Source organism: Aquarana catesbeiana, linkage group LG04 (assembly GCF_042186555.1).
Source record: "Aquarana catesbeiana isolate 2022-GZ linkage group LG04, ASM4218655v1, whole genome shotgun sequence".
NCBI lineage: Eukaryota > Metazoa > Chordata > Amphibia > Anura > Ranidae > Aquarana > Aquarana catesbeiana.
This window is the reverse complement of record NC_133327.1, coordinates 574521532-574543187: the sequence shown is the minus strand read 5'-3', so window position 1 is coordinate 574543187 and position 21656 is coordinate 574521532. Positions and strand designations below refer to the sequence as shown.

General features: G+C 39.6%; 1 protein-coding gene across 4 annotated transcripts in view; it reads right to left on the bottom strand.

Moving 5' to 3' along the window:
* The window catches only part of USP34 (ubiquitin specific peptidase 34), a 317003-nt gene that overhangs the window by 123690 nt on the left and 171657 nt on the right, over positions 1-21656 (bottom strand). For all 4 annotated transcript variants that reach the window (XM_073628084.1, XM_073628086.1, XM_073628085.1 and 1 more), the window contains 6 exons: positions 20544-20626; positions 15056-15096; positions 13564-13688; positions 2102-2254; positions 1062-1166; positions 173-228 (listed from right to left, as the gene is read on the bottom strand). In XM_073628084.1, coding sequence (XP_073484185.1) covers positions 173-228; positions 1062-1166; positions 2102-2254; positions 13564-13688; positions 15056-15096; positions 20544-20626 — 563 coding nt within the window. The remainder of the gene's footprint in view (positions 1-172; positions 229-1061; positions 1167-2101; positions 2255-13563; positions 13689-15055; positions 15097-20543; positions 20627-21656) is intronic.

Genomic DNA, 21656 nt, shown 5'->3' with positions numbered 1-21656 from the left:
GCTTCAGGACATTAGGGCTGCAAAGCAGGTTAGTTTTTAAAGGCTCAGAGATTACATTAATGGATAATCTCCCTAAAGGATATGGAGAAGATTAACAGAACAATGTTGAAAAAGATCACAGGAGAAGGTGAGACAAAATGGGTTGCACCTGTAATTACAATAAGAGGCATACCTGCGAATGCAGTCGGCTAAATGTCTTGCTAACGCATCCAAATCAAGCAATGTTGTCTGATTAAAGAAAAAACAACACTTAATATCTAGTACTTGATCTAAACATCCAGAAAGGCGAGACATATTTCAGATCTACACTATGGGGTATATTTATAAAGCGGTGAAAACGGAGATTCCCTCCAGGTAAAACTTCCTGAAGCATGTGTTTTAAATGAGTGAATGAGTCACTACCAGTGAATGTTTAGTGAAGGTCACATTCACTGCTTTATAAATATGCCCTAGGTCAGTGATGGCGAACCTTGGCACCCCAGATGTTTTGGAACTACATTTTCGATGATGCTCATGCACTCTGCAGTGTAGTAGAGCATCATGGGAAATGTAGTTCCAAAACATCTGGGGTGCCAAGGTTGGCCATCACTGCCCTAGGCATTGCCAAAAAGGACTGTTAATTCCAGAAGATGACGAGTAAAGCCCCGAGAGGCACACTCAACAATTGCTCTAAGACATTCTGGGTCAGATTTAAAATTCAGCTGGCAAGCAGAGTATGATGGCAGTTTAGTAAAAGGAGGATTAAATATTTCAGTTTAAATATTCACATATTTAAGCAACAATGCCTGTAACAAATATTCTCAAACTGAGACACTACAATGTTCTTCTAGGAGATACAAATAAGAATGACAGTATGGCTTCATCTTCTGAATAGATCCTGCAAATTGAGCTGCATGACATACATCCTTCCTGATTAGAAAATGGTCATCAATAAAATAACAGCAATGTCTAAAGTTTTGTATTTCCAAGTTCTAAAAACACTACACTTTTTCTCATTTGTGTTTAACACTTAGTAAAGCCATTTTTCTGTTACAATAGAGTACATTTTATTCCAACTATACCTGGCTAGCATCCTTGACATGAATGTTATCTATCAGTTTACACAGTAACCAAAAATATTCTTTACATCCAGGTCGTAGAATGGTTTCTTCCTCATAGTCCTCTACCTGTAAATAAAACATAATATGTATATAAATGTGTGTTTATAATATTTATACAGACACACACAATCTTTAAATGCTTAAGCGAGGGGTTATTTGATCATGTTGGGATAGATACAGGAGGTTAAAAATAAAAACAACATATAGCAGGGTATGTAGAAGGAATCTAGAAATGCTGTAGATAACCATTTCGACAAATAAGGGACAACAATAAATGTCATAACTTGCAACAAATAGGCCAAGATATCCCAATGTAGTTTTAAATGTAACTCCAGGCAATTAAAAAGGATAAGTTCACCTCTGAAAAAAATTTAAATAAATGTATGATTTTTTTTGTAGAAAAAAAAAAAAAAAAGTGGGCAAATGCTGAACATATTACAACGTTACACCCTAAATATGGGTGTAACAAGTTCAAAAAGGTAAACTTTTCCTTTAAATATCCTAATAAAAAATAGATTTTTAGCTTTTCAGAGTTTTTGTTTTGCTTCCCCTACTACTATCAGATTTGATCTCATTTGACCTCTGAAGAGACACCGTGCAGCTACTTGATGCCTGTAGTCTACCCAATGACTTGTGAGCTGACTAGTTGGATGCTTATATACAGATATCCACTACCTAATTTGCTATGTTACTCTAAGATTAAGGCCTCATGAACACTAGATGTTTGGCTATCTCAGCTTTGTACTGCTGTCTGAATTCACCTTTAGGCGTCCACCAAATGTATTAAAAAAACCCTAGATAATCCTTGATTGGCATCATTGGTATGACTAGTAATGTAGTTAAGACAGGAGGAGGGAACAAAAGATGTTATAAGAAATATTGGTGGGAGGCTAGACATTTATGATTTGTGTGCCACTTCTAGGGCACCACTGATGTAGGGGTTAGAAAGGAAGCAAGATAATAGTTCATACACCTAATGTACTGAAAATATTTTCACTTACCCGAATGGGTTTTAGTGCTTGAGCATCAGGAAGAAACTTTAATAATGTTGATGCAGCCAGAAGCAAGAATGATCGATTTATTGAGTCACCGCCATCCAGACCAGAAAGGGACAGCTTGTATAGACCATTGCATGATTCGTGCCGAACTGCAGTCTTTCAGGGAAAGAACTTAATTTTACATTTCAATCCAAACTATGTATATATTAAACAAGTTAAGATCATTTTGAATGTTTTTAAACATTCTAATGTGTTACTCTGAAATGATCGTGGAATGATAGGAATATGGAAACTGCCCAAGCCAAACATTATAAACTCCAAGGGCTTTCATCTTCATTCTTTGCTTACCATCTAGCGAGTCATATGTCACTGAACCAAAAGTAAGTAGCCAGAGTAGCCCATATTTGCTTTAATGCTATTGCAAAGTGCCTATAATTTCTAAAATGCATTTCTGGCAAGTTTTGCTATACAGTTCAATAAATCCACAAGCAAATTTGTATAATTTAGTTGTGGCCCAGAATGCTGCCACATCTATAGCCCCCTTCCTCCAAGTCCCAGTCCTAGGAAAAAGAATAATTAAAACTCCTATTAGTTTTATACTCCCACAAGCCCATCTCAGTGGTTACTACAGGAAACTAAAGTATTAAATACTCTTTTTTATATATCCTGATATTTTTTAAAATCAGATAAAATATATATATATATATATATATATATATATATATATATATATATATATATATATTGAAGTGTAGAGGAGTACCGCACACAGCTTTCAATCTTGTTCCAGCAAACAGGTCCTCCCACCGACCTTGTATATATAAGAATACATTTCCAAAGGTTGCTGCACTTAAAAACTTTGTTGCTTTATTCCATCAAATCTTTGGAAAAAGATTACAAAGCAAGAGGAGTCATTCCAAACAAAATTGTTACAATCATTTGTTCAGACAAAGATTACGTTTCGGGCTGATTTGTTCGCGCCCTTCCAGTCAGAACACATCTTTTTCCAAAGATTTGATGGAATAAGGCAACACATTTTTAAGTGCAGCAACCTTTGGAACATTGATAGATAGAGAGATATAGATAGATAGAGAGATAGATAGATCTATCTATCTATCTCTATCTCAATCACACACATACATATATACATACACACGTCGTCTATCAAAAAACGGGGGGAAAAAAAACAGGTGAAAAGATGGAATTACAGGCATGTGAAAATTTCCTATCTTGGAGTACAATACAGGACACGAGTTGATTCTTAGACCATGGGTCACATGCCCCCAACTTCAGGTGACTGGACACTGGCAAAAGCCTTGCTAGGAACTGCTCCTAGTGTGCTCATAACCCTACCTACTCAATGAGGTTCCATTTTTATTTAGAAAAGAGTAGAACGATCACAGAGAAAGGAGGTGAGGGACCTGCATCTTGTACTGCAGTGGTTCTCAACTCTGTCCTCAAGTACCCAACAGGCCATGTTTTGGTAATTTCTCTTAGATAAAATAGCTGTCCAAAATACCAAGCCATTGACTCGGATTTAAAGCACCTGTGCAAGGTAAAGGAAAACCTGCAAACATGCCCTGTTGGCGGTACTTGAGGACAGGGTTGAGAACCACTGTTGTACTGTACTGCCAAAAATGAAATTTACAGGTACATCAACATTTTCATAATCGTACAGTACACAGGAGTTGATTCATAGACCATGAGAAGCAATAAGTTGAGGGGTAGGCAAAAACCAGCTAAAATTACAGCAACAGGCCCACAGGTAGAACAAGAAGGGTCAACACACCAAACAGACAGACAACCGTAGAAGCACCTTGTAGACAAAACAAAGATCAGCAGTGGCTCAAACTACCAACTGTCAAGAAACTTAAATATGTAAAAACAGCAGGCAGTAGCTCTGCAACCCTTGAGAAGGACTAATGCTAGATGCCGTAAAGAACTGAAAAAGCCCCAATCTCTAGGGGAAATGGGTGCAGGAAGGGAAAAACTTGTTCCTTCTGGGCAGAAGCCTTAGGGAAAGGTGATCAACCACACAACCAGGGGGAAGAGGAGGGAGGCACATGAAGAAGGCCCTAGAGAGGTATAGAGAGTTGCAAAGACATTATAGTAGAGAAACTTCTTGCAAAAAGGAGTGCACAAGGAGTGTGGGGCCAAAATGTCTTGAAGATGACATTAAAGGTCTAACCAAGACCTGCCAGGCACCAAGAGCCAAGTGTCTTGTGAGCATAATTCAAAGATATAAAATAGGAACAATTTGTTATTATTATCACACTAAGTGAAAACTACCTCACATAATTACAGAGAGTGTGTGTGTGTGCCCAAGAAGGAAGAGCACCCAAATTAGAGGCTACCTAATCAGGGTACCAGAGATGCTGGGAGATCTCAGAGTGAGACTTTGTACAGCAGTCACATAACATATGTTTGATGAGATGGGCAGACAAATGCCAAGGTATCTACAGACAGCATGTGGAGGGATAGAAGCACATAAAGGGGGCACAGAGGACAGGGGTGATGCTCCAGTACTAGGTCAACAGTGTCAAGGCCATTTATTTTAAGGCTGCCAGAGCAGAAAGACTACTCAGCTTGTAAAACTGGAGAGAGGGGACATATCACGAATCAGGGCAAAGTCTGAGGGTTACAGGCCAGGGAAGTCTGTGTAGAAAAGGGGGTTAATGTAATGGAGATAGCTTCCACACGTAGTAAGGAGTATAGTGCCGGTGACCTAGAGTGGACCAACCAGCCGCTGGCTTTCCTAAAGAAGTCTGCCAGCAGAACTGAAAATTCTCATGGGAATGCAACTGAAGATGCCAATGGCAACACATTAATGAACTTGGTGTCAGTGATGGACAACATTTTGTGCTGACGAGTTAATATATAAATCTCTAAAAAAATCAGGTGAGGGTTAGACCCCGATTTTCTAAGCAGAACAAGGTTGGGGAGAAGTCTGAGAAGGGTGTGGTATCAATCGAAAGATAAAGTGAAAGAATTCGTGTTTGGGCCTATGGTCAAAGATTTGATTCAAGAAATTAAGAAAAAAATGTCTTCAAGGCAACCTGGTACATAAATGGCTAAGGGCAGGGGTGTCCAAACTACGGCCCTCCAGCTGTTGCGGAACTACACTTCCCATGAGGCATTGTAAAACTCTGACATTCACAGACATGACTAGGCATGATGGGAGTTGTAGTTCCTTAACAACTGGAGGGCCATAGTTTGGACACCACTGGCTAAGGGTTTAAGAGGCTAATGATATAACACCATAAGATGTGGCAAGTTTAAAAACTACATGGCAGTTTAAAGAAGTGGGGAATAAAACCTCATCACATTGCGGTTGCTGTTAAAGTTAGGGGATTCCTCATATGAGATACAGTTAGGTCCATATATATTTGGACAGAGGCACAATTTTCATACTTTTGGCTCTGTATGCCACCAGAATAAAATTAAAATGAAACAATCCAAATGAATTTTAAGTGCAGACTTTCAGCTTTAATTCAAGGGGTTGAACATAAACATCAAATACAAATTTTAGGAAATGCAACCATTTTTATACACAGCCCACCCATTTTCAGGGGCTCAAATGTAATTGGACAAATTAATATAACCATAAATAAAAGGTTCATTTTTATTATTTTGTTGCAAAGCCTTTACTAGCAATGACTGCCTGAAGTCTGGAACCCATGGACATTAACAAAGACTGGGTTTCCTCCTTTCTGATACTTTGCCAGGCTCTAACTGCAGCTGCCTTCAGTTGTTCTTTGCTTGTAGGTCTTTCTGTCTTTAGTTTTGCCTTCAGCAAGTGAAATGCATGCTCAATTGGGTTGAGATCAGGTGATTGACATTCCAGTACAGATAAATCTTGGTTTCATCCGTCCAAAGAAAGCTTTTCCAGAACTGGTCTGGCTTTTTTAGATGTTTTTTGGCAAAGTCTAATCTGGCTTTTATATTCTTCAGGCTTATGAATGATTTGCACCTTGTGGTAAATCCTCTGTAAAGTCTTCTTTTGATTGTAGACTTTGACAAGGATACACCACCTCCTGGAGAGTGTCCTTCACTTGTCTGAATGTTGTGAATGGGTTTTTCTTTACCATAGAGAGGATCCTGCGATCATCCACCACTGTTGTCTTCCATGCACATCCAGGCCTTTTTATGTTGCTGAGCTCACCAGTGTGTTGTTCTTTCCTCAGAATGTACCAAACTGTTGATTTGGCCACTCTTAATGTTGCTGCTATCTATCGTTTTTGAAGATTTACAATGGCCTGTTTCACTTGCATGGACAGCTCCTTTGAACGCATGATGTAGATTCACAGCAATAGATTCCAAACGCAAATACCATACTTAGAATAAACTCCAGACCTTTCACCTGCTTAATTGAAGAAATAACGAAAGGAATAGCCTACACCTGGCCATGAAACAGCTTTTGATTCAATTATCCAATTACTTTTGGTCCCTCGAAAAAGGGGGATGGCCATTAACAGCTGTAATTCCTAAACCCTTCCTCCAATTTGGATGTACATACCTTCAAATTAAACCTGAGAGTGTGCACTTTCAGCCCATATCCATTATACAACTACAGCTTGAATATGTTTTGGTAAATACCTGGAAAAAAAAAAAAAAAAAACTAAAAAATTGTGGCCATGTCCAAATATATAGACCTAACTGTAAAGTGGTAGATCTATAGAAGAGCAGGCAGAAGTCACTCTGCTGTTATAAAATCAGCAACAAGTCTGCAGAAGACGGTTGGTTACTACACTAACTAGAATAGATGTTCTTAGGAGCATGATGCAGTGTTGAATAGAGGGGAGTCCATAAGCAGGATTTTGAAGGTCCTAGAAAAAGACTACCCTTTGTGAGTGTAAGCTGCAAGGAGATATAGGAAAAACTGCTGCCTCAAGGTAGCAAGCAAGAACATTTAGCATGGAACAAAACAGCAGGGAAAAGACCGCATCAGAGGTTCTGTGTGTATCAGTATTTTTTGTTATAAAATTACTTAGAACCTTTAGTAGAGACCCAAGTGAATAAAATGGCGATTGTTTCAATTTTTTAGGTCACACGGTATTTGAGCAGCAGTTTTGCAAACGCAATTTTTTTGGAAAAAACACACCAACGAAGTAAAAATAAATAAATAAAAAATTGACCCCAAGTTTGTAAAATGTGAAAGATGATGTTACGCAGAGTAAATAGATACTAAACACGTCATACTTTAAAATTGTGTACGGTCGTAAAATGACGACAAAAAACGGTACTTAAAAACCTCCATAGATGATGCTTTAACCATTTAAGGACTGAGCCTCTTTCTGAGATTTGTTGTTTACAAGTTAAAAACAGTTTTTTGTTTTTTTTCGCTAGAAAATTACTCAGAACCCCCAAACATTATATTTATTTTCTTAACACCCTAAAAAAATAAAATGGCGGTCGTTGCAATACTTTGTCACACCATATTTGCGCAGTGGTCTTACAAGCGCACTTTTTTTGGAAGAAATACTTTTTTGAATTAAAAAAATAAAAAATAAAAATAAGACAACAGTAAAGTTAGCCCAATTTTTTTTTATATTGTGAAAGATAATGTTACGCCGAGTAAATGGATACCCAAGATTTCACGCATCAAAATTGCGCCTGCTCGTGGAATGGCGACAAACTTTTACCCTTAAAAATCTCCATAGGCAACGTTTAAAAAATTCTACAGGTTGCATGTTTTGAGTTACAGAGGAGGTCTAGGGCTAGAATTATTGCTCTCGCTCTACCGATTGTGGCGTATGTGGTCGTTTCTGCACGCGAGCTCGGCGGGACAGGGCGCGTTAAAAAAAAATTTAAAACATTTTTTTCTTATTTTACTTTTTTTTATTTTTACACTGTTCTTTTAAAAAAAATGGTGTCACTTTTATTCCTATAACAAGGAATGTAAACATCACTTGTAATAGAAAAAAAAAAGCATGACAGGACCTCTTAAATATGAGATCTGGGATCAAAAAGACCTCAGATCTCATATTTACACTAAAATGCAATTAAAAAAATAAATAAATAAAAATGTTGTCATTTGAAAAAAAAAATTAAAAAATGGCCCTTTAAGAGCTATGGGTGGAAGTGACGTTTTGACATCGCTTCCGCCCTGCAATGATATGGAGTCGGGTGGGGGCCATCTTCCCCTCACTCGTCTCCATGCCTAGCAGGGAGAAGGATCCGATCGCCTCCGCTGTTACCGACGGCTCCGGTAAGCGGCAGAGGGCACCGCAGCATGGCAGGAGGGGGGGTCCCCTCTCCCGCCGCCGATCAAAGTGATCTTGCGGCGAATCCATCGCAGAGGCCACTTATCTGAAAGCGGACCGCCCGCTGAAGAGGATACCGGGGTTATTGCAGCTAGCTGCTGCCGTAACGATATTCCTCTTCAAAGTAGACCTGCGGCTGGCGGTCCGTAAGTGGTTAAAGGTCTTTACAGGTTAACGGTTTAGAGTTACAGAGGAGGTCCAGTGCAAGAATTATTGCTCTCGCTCTAGTGGCAATACCTTACATGTGTGGTGCCAATACCGTTTACGTATGCGTTCGCTTCTGCTCGCAAGCACGGAGGGATGGATACACTTAAATTTTTTTTTTTCTCCCTTATTTTACTTTTATTTTTACACTTTTCCTTTACTTTTTTTATCACTTTTAATCCTATTACAAAGAATGTAAACATCCCTTGTAATAGAAATAAGAATGACAGGTCCTTTTTATGGAGAGATCTGGGGGTCAAAAAAAGACACAAAATCTCTTTTACCTTTAAAAGCAAAAGATCAAAAATAAAAATAATTATTAGCTTAAAAAAGAAAAAAAACTTTTTTGCTTCCAGCCTGGCCCAGAAGTGATGTCACAATGTTGTTCTGGTCATCAAAGGCCATAGAGGCAATCAAAGTGGATTTATTCTTTGATAGTCTGTATGGGCAGCCAACGTCACCGTCGGATCGTTTCTCGGGCAAACCAGCGGAAATGGTAAGCCCTGGAAACACCGGCGAGGGGTGGGAGGAGCTCATAAGTCGCTCAGATTGCTTTCATGAGAAAGCCAACCACCAAAACAATATACCGGGTTATGGCTGATATCTTCAGCCATAATCCCAGTAAACTACAGCGTGTATATATACGGCAAGTGGTTAAAAGGTCAGGACATCTTTGCCTAATATGGTTCAAATGTTAATAGAGGTCGTCAGGATGGGCATATACCCTGAAGGGTACAGGATCTGGGTACCATAGGAATGGATCACAGCCCTGGACCTGTATAAAAACTTGCAGCCAACTCACTCTTGGTAAATTGTATCAAGGTGAGTGCAGAATGCAGGCTGGCCCCATTATTATGGGGTCCAGGTATGGTTCATGAGATGTACATGGAGGATAACAAATCTGGAAACCGCTAGTGAGCCAAAAGGTGATAAGCAGTCAGATCTTAATAGACGTATCAGTTTGAAGAAATAATGAAAAATAATGAAGTCAAAAAAATGTATTCTCCTCCAATAGGAGAAGGGGTCCATCACCTAAGGGCACTAGCAAAAAACTGGATCCCCACTGAGTGGGCATGGTTATATACACAGTGGACAAGTGGTTAGCCCTTCCGCCTAGCAGCACTAGGGTTGTCAGTATGAATACCAACCACAACACTACCTACTCAGAAATTGCATGTCCTCCATGTGCCTGAATGGGGGTTTCCACTGAGTACACCCGTTTTCTCCCACACTCCAAAGACATGCTGGTAGGTTGCATATATATATATACCTGTAATAAATGGGTACCCTGGGGGGGAAGTTCCCAACAGAGCTTTTGCCAGTGTCCATCTGAAGGTAGCAGCATTTAACCCATGGTCCAAAAATCAACTCCTGTGTCCTGTACTGTACTGCAAGGCATGGAATTTACAGGTATGTGAAAATTATTAATTTTTGCCTGCTTTTGCAGTTTTTTTTTTTTTTTTTTTAATGGATGTTATTGTATTTTTTTTTTCTGATAAACGATAAATTCTGATTTAAAAAGAGCTCAGGGTATATAAAAACTGTATTTAAAGTGGTAGTAAAGTCGTACTTTTGGAAATCCGCTGACAGGCAGGGTTTTTCCGGTCATAAATGTCCCCCCCTGCCTGTCAGCGGGTAATGTGATCTAAAATGCATTTTATTGCCTCTCAACTTCAACACCTTGCAGGATAGGGAAGGGTTAAATGTTGCAATTTTCCTTTTGTGGAGCATGGCCCATTGTATGCATTTGAGACAAGGTACCATAAGCTGCTTAAAGTCATTTTAAAAAAATTGGATGCACGTGGAATGCTGTAAAACATTTATTGGAACCCAATAATCTTACTAAATATACTCCAGTGAGTATCTTCTGGAAGTGGCCAAGCGTCATCTTTTTTTTCTCAGGACTATTTTTTTCCAAAATTTATGAATTCAGGTCTGGTTGATAGAAATGAGATTCTTGAGAAACTTGCATATCAACATAGAGTGCAAAATATACTGATAATTGGTCCTATTGGTTGAATTATATTGTTGGCCATTGATGGGTTAAAATGAGGGCAGGAGTTTGTATACAGATTGGTGAAATGTCTCTATAGTTATACCACTTTGTGCTAGAGAATTGAATTTGGTACCTGCAGTGGAAGAGTGTCTAGGTGGGTTATAATGTATAATGTGTGGTAAAGCCTCAAAAGTAAAATAAAAGAAATGGTCCCCCTGCAGGTTCAAGCCAAAATGTACTAGTATGCACTGCATGCTAGGATGCGCTGTCAGGGCTCTCCCGGTCCCCGGAGCTTCCACCTTCACCCTGTCTTCCTTCCAGGTTTCGAGTTTTCGGCCGCTCAATTGCATGTGCGTGGGAGTCCCATCACCACAGCACACAGAGTAAGCCTTAACTGTGGTCAGAGCTGTGCAATGTTTAACAGCATTCCACATGCATCCAATTTATTAATGCCTTTAAGCAACTTATGGTGCCTTCTTGTTTCAAATGCATACAACCGGCCATGCCCCAAAAAAGGAAAATTGCAACATTGCATCCCTTCCCCATCCTGCAAGTTGTTGAAAGTTGGGAGCCAATAAAATAGATCTAGGGAGAAAGGCCTGAAAGTTCTCCCATCTTCCTAGGATACTGTGAAGTCTCCAGTCTAATTCAAAGTACTTTCTTCTTCCATATTGCCTAAATACTCCATCAAACTTCCTAAAAACAGCCAGAAGTACCTTACCGGGAGAAATATTCAAAAAGTAGATTTTGACTTCATCAATCATCATGTGAAAATGATACAGTGCCTTGAAAAAGTATTCATACCCCTTGAAATTTTCCACATATTGTCATGTTACAACCAAAAAGCGCAAAAATATTTTATTGGGATTTTATGTGATAGACCAACACAAACTGGCACATAATTGTGAAGTGAAAGGAAAATGATAAATGGTTTTCAATATTTTTTACAAAAAAAGATCTCAAAAGTGTGGCGTGCATTTGTATTCAGCCCCCCTGAGTCAATACTTTGTAGAACCACCTTTCACTGCAATTACAGCTGCAAGTCTTTTTGGGGAGGTCTCTACCAGCTTTTCACATCTAAAGAGTGAATTTTTTGCTCATTCTTCTCTGCAAAATAGCTCAAGCTCTGTCAGATTGGATGGAGAGCGTCTAAACAGCAATTTTAAAGTCTTACCACAGATTCTAAATTGAATTTAGGTCTAGACTTTGACTGGGCCATTCTAACGCATGAATATGCTTTGATCTAAACCATTCCATTATAGCTCTGGCTGTATGTTTAGGGTCGCTGTCCTCCTGGATGGTGAACCTCCGCCCCAGTCTCAAGTCTTTTGCAGACTAACAGGTTTTCGTCTAAGATTGCCCGGTATTTGGCTCCATCCATCTTCTCATCAACTCTGAGCAGCTTCACTGTCCCTACTGAAGAAATGCATCCCCACAACATGATGCTGCCACCACCATGTTTCTCGGTGGAGATGGTGTGTTCAGGGTGATGTGCAGTGTTACTTTTCTGCCACACATGGCGTTTTGCTTTTAGACCAAAAAGTAAAATTTTGGTCTTATCCGACCAGAACACCTTCTTCCACATGTCTGCTGTGTCCCCCACATGGCTTCTCGCAAACTGCAAATGTAACTTCTTAAGGCTTTCTTTCAACAATGGCTTTCTTCTTGCCACTCTTCCATAAAGGCCAGCGTGGAGTGCACAATAGTTGTCCTGTGGACAGATTCCCCCACCCGAGCTGAGGATCTCTGCAGCTACTCCAGAATTACCATGGGCCTCTTGGCAGCTTCTCTGAATAATGCTCTCCTTGACCGGTCTGTCAGTTTAGGAGGACGGCCATGTCTTGGTAGGTTTGTAGTTGTGCCACACTTTCCATTTTCGGATGACGGATTGAACAGTGCTCCGTGAGATGTTCAAAGCTTGGGATATTTTTTTTATAACCTAACCCCGCTTTAAACTTCTCCACAACTTTATCCGTGACCTGTCTGGTGTGTTCATTGGCCTTCATGATGCGGTTTGTTCACCAAGGTTTTCCAACAAACCTGAGGGCTTCACAGAACAGCGGTATTTATACTGAGATTAAATCACACACAGGTAGACTCTATGTACTAATTAGGCGACTTCTGAAGGCAATTGGTTCCACTAGATTTTAGTTAGGGGTACCAGAGCAAAGGGGCTGAACACAAATGCACGCCACACTTTTCAGATATTTGTAAAAAAAAATTGAAAACCATTTATCAATTTCCTTCCACTTCACAATTATGTGCCACTTTGTGTTGGCCTATCACATAAAATACATTTACGTTTTTGGTTGTAACATGACAAAATGTGGAAAATTTCAAGGGGTATGAAAAACTTTTTCAAGGCACTGCAACTCTGAATTCAACTAAAAGCTGGGAGGTGTGCAAGGATTGAACCCCTCAATAAAGATATACCAAAGGCTCACAACCTGCTTTAATCTGATCTCCTCAACAATTTTAAAGCCGTGGTAAACTTTGTTTTGAAAAAAGTGCTAACAGATAGGCTATTTATGACAGAAGAGACCCTATCGGTCTGTCATAAATGCTTACTCCTGACTGTCAGCTGTCATGTACACTGAGCCGCGTAATGTGCAGCTCAGTGAACATTTACGGCCCCGATCTGTACCGCTGTGCGCAAGGGTAGGAGTGACATCATAGGGGCCCGGCCAGTCAAGCGGCCAAAGGCATCGAACTGGGAAGGAAAAACTGGAAGCGCCCAGGACCCACCGGATCCATCAAAGCGTGGCATCGGAGGGCTCGGTTTCACAGGTTAGTATGCCACAATGTGCCAATATGCTGTGCATACTAGAACAATATGGAAAAACCCACCTGGGGGCCCCGAAAAAGAAGAAATGATAGCAGACTTCACTACCACAGTAAACTTGACATTTTTAAGGAAAAAGAAAAGTAAATGTTACATTGCTTTACAGAATCTCACAAACTATGTTTCCCCTACAATGATAGGCACGATATTGAAATCTTACCTCAGGAATAAGGAGAGTTAATTTTTTGAGCCAATCTTGTAAATTATCACTGTCTGCAAGACTAGATTTCACCATAGAACAACAATGAGCCCAACTAACAAGGAGCCACATTGAATAATGTGTAACTGGAAAATGAAAAAAAAAAAAAAAACACAAGAAATATGTAAATAGTCACAAATTTTACTTTAAAAATAGCTATTGCTATCACAAAAGAAAACAGAAGTTAAGGTACTGAAGTACAGAGTCACAAAATGGATTCATACTTGCAGGAAAATGGCTCACAGTACAAGACAAAAGGAATACAGACTATATTTGATTTATTTAGTGTGTGTGAGAAAGGAAAGGTACTGGAATTAGGATTAGCTGCTAATGATAACTGCACACTCCTGCTGTTTGCTTTATAGCCATTAAAGATGAACCCCAAGCAAACAGCTAAATAAACAGATAAAATACAGTGGGAGTTATTTAAGCTACCAAAAAAGATTTTTGTCAATCTACTTCTTGGATTTATATAGCTAAGCCAACAGACTTTTTGATCTGTTAAATATAGCACTGGAAACTTTTTGTTATATCTAGCAAGTGCAAGAAAAAGCTTGTCAAATTCAGGGTTGTCATGTGTCCCCTTGCACACTTCCTGCATTCTCAAAAAGTCTATTTAGCCCCCCTAGTCTTTATCTTGCGCTACAGAGAGAGATACGGGAGTGTGGGTTGATGAGCAGTCTAGCAGAAGACACTGGGCACAGCTGACACCACGCAGTCCAATGCTGTGTGTTAGTCGACAAAAGGGCTTACGACCTGAATGCATTACTGGTAGATCAATGGGTATTTTTCTGTACTTGCAAGGTCTGTGCAGGGATAAAACTTGGGCAAATGTGCATCCTGTGATTGGACAGTGTAAAGAAGGCGCATCTGACTAAAGTTCATCTGTCACTCGGATTTTTTTTCCCCATCAGCATGCCGACCAACTGACAATCTTTGTGCTGCTTCTCCCATTCCCAATTTGAACACTGCTTTACAGTGGACTGCAAGAGGCTGATATCAAATCTTTACATATAAATATTTTATTTTATATAATATTTTCAGATATTTAGATTTAATGTAATAAATATATCTAAGACTGCATTATTTTATGTATTGTATACCAAACAGGAGTTTAGTAGTAAAAAGAACTGTGCCTTTTCTTAAATACATTTTTTGCCTGCAAATGACGTGCAAAGAGGGCGGGTCCAGATAACTTTTTAAAGAAAAAAAGTAAAGAAGAAAAAAAATCTTGCTATTCATAAAGAGGTCCAAAGGAGGGGTGGAACGGAGGGAAGTTTTGGAGGGTGAAGATCTGCTTTAATCAGAATTAAATCTTTTTAAAAACTTTTAGAAAAAATAATGCCACAAATGCAAAACTATAAGAATGCTGGCAGTTCAGCACAAATCATGATGTAAGCAGAAGCAAGAAAACAAAAAGGGATGAAAATTTATCAGAGAAAACAACATTTACCTTCATCCCTTGACCTATGATCAGATTGGGCTTTCAGTACCCTGTAATAATGACACAACATCTTAACATGTAAGTTACATTTTTATGTTAAAATTTTTTAGCATTTAGGGCATAAACAAAATACTGAAGGCCTGAAGTGGCTGGCTACAAATGACATTAGATCAGGGGTAGGCAACCTTAAAGAGGTGTAGATCTACCTGAACAACACGGGAGAAGTCAAAGATCACCGGGCACAGTGTCACCTCCTCGCATCCGATTTAAACCTCTAATTTTCGTCCTACCCCGTCACAATCACGTGCATTGCGTGGCAATCATGGGTTTAAATCAGGTGGTGAGGAGGCAACATATCGCCTCTTCACCACCTGTCAGACACACTTGGATCACTTTTCAGAGGAGCAGCTGCGCCTGCTGCACTTGTGAATGAGCTCTTAGGTGCATTCGGCAGTGGCACCCTTAGGGTTCATTCACACAAAGTTGGGGGGGTTGTAAAACCCTGGGGTTGATTCATGGATTTACCGCCCCTAACCCCTTAAGCTGCTGAAGCAGCAGCCAAAAGGTGTACAACATGCTGCAACAGGAATGAAACCCCCTGTTGCTTTTGGTGGGTGCTACAAATAAATAGGGCCACTCTGCAAGCACCCCACTTTAAGGGGTTAAAGCAGGTGGCGAGAAAGCAACACAATGCTGCCTGCTTTAACCCCTTGTTTGCTGTACTGCACAAGGTTGCATGACATTTGCAAAGTGGCCTCATTTACTTCAATGGGTCATGCTTGGCCAGTGCTACACCCACCAACCATGACAGGGCGTATAACTTGCTTTTGCTGTGAAATGCGTACACCCCTGGCCACTGCAGCTAAAGGGGATGCAGTAAAAACACATCTTAACTATGGGGATAGCTGTGCTTTGCCATAGACTTCTATTATATCCTGCAGGTTTGGTGCACTTTTTGAAAGTGCACCAAAACTCCTGCTTTCAGAAAGTGCATCAAACCCGCAGAATATAATTGAAGTCTATGGTTAAGTGTAGCAAAAGGAAAGCTGCAGGTACAATGCATTGCACCCACGGTGTGGGTAAACCGCAGCGCATCAGTGTGAAAGCAGCCCTATATTATTATGCCCAGCGTATTACTTCACACTAAACAAATACTCCTGCACATGAGTATAGTGGCTAGCCCAATAATGAATGATGGTCCACTCCTCAATGGATAATGTTTTCCGGCTTTGCTGCCCTCTAAGACCAGGGATATCCTTATTGCACTAGAAAAATAAAGGAAGAGAGGGAGCACCAGCCGTGTGCATTATGCCAAGTAAATTTATTTTGTATAAAAAAAAGATAAACTACTCAGAAGCATGTGGAAATCGATACGCATAAACTGGCTTCCATCCCGTGGCTATACAGTCCTGAGAACAGCACTCTCCAGATCATAGGGGAGACCATGTAGGTGTCCCTGCTGGCTGATGCGTTTCAAAGATAAACAAACTTCCTCAGAGCCTCAAGCTCTGAGGAAGGTTTATCTTTGAAATGTGTTAGCCAGTAGGGACCCCTACATGTTCTTCCCTATGATCTGAAGAGTGCTGGTCCCAAGACTGCATAGCCACGGGATGGAAGCCAATTTATGCGTATCGATTTCCACATACTTGCGAGTAGTTTTTATCTTTTTTATACAAAATAAATTTACTTGGGATAATGCACAAGGCTGGTGCGCCCCTCTTCCTTTATTTTGCTATTACTTCACACTGACCTAAAGATCTCTTCTTTCCTGCTGCTGGCCCCAATCTGGAGACCATTAGCTGGGAGAAGAAATGCAGTGTAGTTGGTATCACTCCGCATGGGACAGGAGCCAGCACTACAGAGGAGGCATCGACTTATGTGGCTCTTGCTCCCTACTACAGCTCCAACTTTATAAGTAGTCCCTCTGCATTGCACTCTGTTTTATGTTCTGGAATGGTGGGTCAGCAAGCCCAGACCCCTGCATTAAATAATACAGATTAGCTACTATCTGTAATAAAGCTATTGCTTACAGAAGAGTAAGAACTTCTTAAAAGGGAATTACAGTTTATGCTGAGCTGGCAAGAGCAGGTGGCCATGTAGAGCAGATCAGGAAAGTAAAGGAGGAAATAGCCTTCATTTTCAAAATGCGCTAAACTATAAAAGTCACTTTATTGTCCGAATAATGAAGTGTTTGTATACTAAGTTTTAATTGTGATGCACCTCTTATCTGCAATAGCCCTAGACAACTATAATGAGAAACAAAAGAAAGCAGGATCCTGTCCTATTAAAAATACCTTGTTGCTGTTATCTATTAAAGTTGATCTATACCAAAAATTTTTTTTGTATTTTTTTGGGTTGGAGTGGGGAAAAATTAGAACTCCCGTCAGGTTTTACTGCAGTTGGAGAGACTCCTTTATTTTCTGTCTGGGAAAAGGGTTGTTCCTGGGACAGGAAGTTAAAGGAAATCTCTCTCTAAAGCCTTGTGCCCACTGGAGCTCTTCTAACTGGTTTTCAGCTGAAGAGTAGCTGCAAAACACACTCCTAAACCGTGTTTTTTTCAACCACATTTAGGTATGTCGAGTGCTTGAGCATTTATTTACAGTGCCTTGAAACAGTATTTCATACAACTTGAAATTTTACACATTTTGTTATGTTACAACCAAAAACATAAATGTAATTTATTGGGATTTTTTGTGATAGACCAACACAAAGTGGCACATAATCGTGAAGTGGAAGGAAAATAACACCATCCTCACTGTGAAACATGGTGGTGGCAGCATCATGTGGAGATGCTTTTCATCAGCAGGGAGAGGGAAGCTCGTTAAAGTTGATGGGAATATGAATGGAGCCAAATACAGGACAATGCCAAATACAGGGCAATCTTAGAAGAAACCCTGTTAGTCTGTGAAAGACTTGAGATTGGGGTGGAGGTTCACCTTCCAGCTGGACAAGGACCCTAAACATACAGCCAGAGCTATAATGGAATGGTTTAGATCAAAGCATATTCATGTGTTAGAATGGCCCAAAGTCCAGACCTAAATCCAATTAAGAATCTGTGGCAAGACTTTAAAATTGCTGTCCACAGACACTCTCCATCCAATCTGACAGAGCTTGAGCTATTCTGCAAAAAAGAATGGGCAAAAACTTCACTCTAGATGTGCAAAGTTGGTAGAGACATCCCCAAAAAGACCCGCAGCTGTAATTGCAGCGAAAGATGGTTCTACATAGTATTGACTCAGAGGGGCTGAATACAAATACAAAAAACATTTATCATTTTCCATTCACTTCACAATTATGTGCCACTTTGTGTTGGTCCATCACATAAAATCCCAATAAAATACATTTACGTTTTGGGTTGTAACATGACGAAATGTGGAAAATTTAAAGGGGTGTGAATACTTTTTCAAGGCATTCTAAATGCCTATAGTATGTATGGACACATAGGTTAACATGGAGGGAGGTTTAGAGGCAAAAAAAAAAAAAAAAACCAAACGCCTGTAAAAGCAGCATTTTTAGATCAAGTGTGTACGAGTCCTTAAAGCAACAAAGACAAAAAAAAGTGTTTTTCTTTTTAAAGTAGAATTAAAGGCCAAACTTTTTTTTCCCCCATTTTGGATAACTTATGGGAGGGTTATAACCCCTGTTTTTTTCTGTCCTCTGTGTCCCATTAGGGAGTATTCCTTTCACTTCCTGTCCCATATCTAAAACACCTTGTCCCCATTGGAAGATTTCCTCTCTATTCCTGTTCTAATGGGATTTTCTTTCATTATCAGTGAGAATGGTGAACAGAAAAAATTGGTGATTCTCCAAATGGGAACACAGACCACAATAAAAAAAATACAGACAGGTGTTCTGTACCCTCTCCACACTATTCAAAACCAATAAAAAGGTTTTGTCTTTAGTTAAGCTTTAAGTTAAACCCAATTATTTTAGTCTTTGTTGCTTTAACCACTTAAGGACCGAGCCTCTTTTTTAGATGTGTTGTTTACAAGTTAAAAAAAAAGTTTGCTAGAAAACCCCAAACATTATACACCCTAGAGAATAAAATGGCGGTCGTTGCAATACTTTCTGTTTGGAAAAAATACACTTTTTTGAATTAAAAAATAAGACATCAGTAAAGTTAGCCCATTTTTTTTTTATATTGTGAAAGATAATGTTACGCCGAGTAAACTGATACCCAACATGTCACGCTTCAATATTGCGCCTGCACGTGGAATGGTGACAAACATTTACCCTTAAAAATCTCCAAAGGCAACGTTTAAAAAATTCTACAGGTTGCGTGTTTTGAGTTACAGAGGAGGTCTAGGGCTAGAGCTATTGCTCTCGCTCTACAGATTGAGGCGATACCTCACGTGTGGTTTGAACACCGGTTTCATATGCGGCCGCTACTCACGTATGCGTTTGCTTCTGCATGTGAGCTCGGCAGGATGGGGCGCATTTAAAAAAAAAAATTTTTTTCTTATTTTATGTTTTTTTTTAAACCGTGTAAAAATAAAAAAAAGTGTCACTTTTATTCCTATTACAAGGAATGTAAACATCCCTTGTAATAGGAAAAAAAAAAAAGCATGACAGGACCTCTTAAATATGAGATCTGGGGTCAAAAAGACCTCAGATCTCATAGTTACACTGAAATGCAATAAAAAAAAAAAAATTGTCATTTAAAAAAAGAACAAAAAAAAATGGCCCTTTAAGAGCTATGGGCGGAAGTGACATTTTGACGACGCTTCCGCCCTGAAATGTCATGGAGACGGGTGGGGGCCATCTTCTCCTCACTTGTCTCCATGCCCAGCTAGTGAAAGCATCCGATCGCCGCTGCTGATGGCTCGGGTAAGCAGCAGAGGGCACCGGAGAGCAGCGGGAGGGTGCTCCTGATAAAAGTGATCTTGCAGCGAATCCGGCGCAGAGACGACTTTTATCTTGAAGCGGACTGCCGGCCGAACAAGAGGATACCGGGGTTATGGCAGCTACCTGCTGCCATAACAACGATATCCCCCTTCAAAGTCAGGACGTATATTGGCGTGCGACAGTCCGGAAGTGGTTAAGGACTCATACACACTTGATCTAAATATGCTGCTTTTACAGGCGTTTGAGCTTTTTTTTTTCTGCCTCTAAACCTCCCTCCATGTTAACCTGTGTGTCCATACATAAGAGGTCTTCTTTTTTTGCTTGTTTAACTTTTTTTAAAAACATAGGTGTTTTAATCTAGCCTTGCCCCATGGCTGCCATTCTCACCTAGGCAAAAATGACCTGTCCCTGCTCCAACAGCCTCCTGGGATATCAAGTCACATGTCCCACGAGGCTGCAGGAGCAGTAAAAGTTGCCGGTGGCTGGACCTGGTATGCATCATCAGGGGTTTGCTGCAAGAGCAAAGACGACAGAGAAAAAAGGGATGGGATATGGATCTAATTGCTCAGTAAAACATATACAGCAAGACTTGTACCCACCCAGGTGTATGCTATGTCCCACAGTGAATATAGGGTGCAAACTGATAACTCACCTTTGGGCTAAATTGTCATAGGTATAAGCAACAGACATCAACCTCTGAATCATACATGTTCCTTGTACCAGAACTAAAAAAACCTATTAGAGAGACAAAAAAAAAAAAGATAATTAATGTAAAAAATAAATAAAATAACAAAAAACAAAAAAAACACAAAACACTAACCTTAAAAGGGGAAATCATAATTGAATGGCTGACTAAATGGGAACCAAAAAGTACCTGTGCTGCTTTTGCCAACTTCCTTTAAAAGCTGCTAACTAAGTTTGTATTAGTCCTCCAGCTTCAAAGGCTAATTCCACTTTTGTGGGAAAATACACAGCAAATAAAAAAAATAATATAGTATATACAATTTATAAAAAAGCCATATTTTAGATGTTACTAAAGTTGACTTTTCAATCTACAGTACTGTACATTTCTGGAAAATTCAATGCAATATAGCAACTGGAGGCATTCTGTACATCATAGGTGTACGAAACACCCCCAGAGATGTCACTTCCTATTTGTGCGATTGGCTCACTGATTTTCCCTGAAGTCTGCACAAAGCTGCAAATCAGATTTGGGTAACCTCTGCAACAAAAATTTAATTTGTTGTAAGATACTCCACAAGATTAATGACTTCGAAGGGGATGCATATCCTGCATTTTCCTCATTATAATACTGTAAGCTGATCAATATTGAAAAAGTCACTCCCATCCAGATTCACTCTGCAGCCAACAGACAGCTCTTTGTTTGGAGCTGAAACATGTAGGCTCCCAGAGGAAATTGATTTTTTTCTCAAAAAAGTGGAGACCATGGACAATGATGTGCTTTAACGTGCCTTACACTCCTCCATCAAAGCCAAACAGACTAAAAGTTCTGAGAAAAAAAGAAGGGCTGAAGGATTGCAAGGTCAAATGACCGGAGTACAATGGATAGCAACAACTATTCACTTAAAAAGAATAAATAATGATATTTGAAGCGCTTCACAATGTGCATGAAAATGAATATATAAGAATAAATATAAATAGTCAAATAAATCCAGCGGTGAGTAAAAATTCCTATAAAATCCAGCAATCAAAATAGTGTAAAATTATTAAAAATTAGTGACACCAAATGTGTAAAAAATTCACA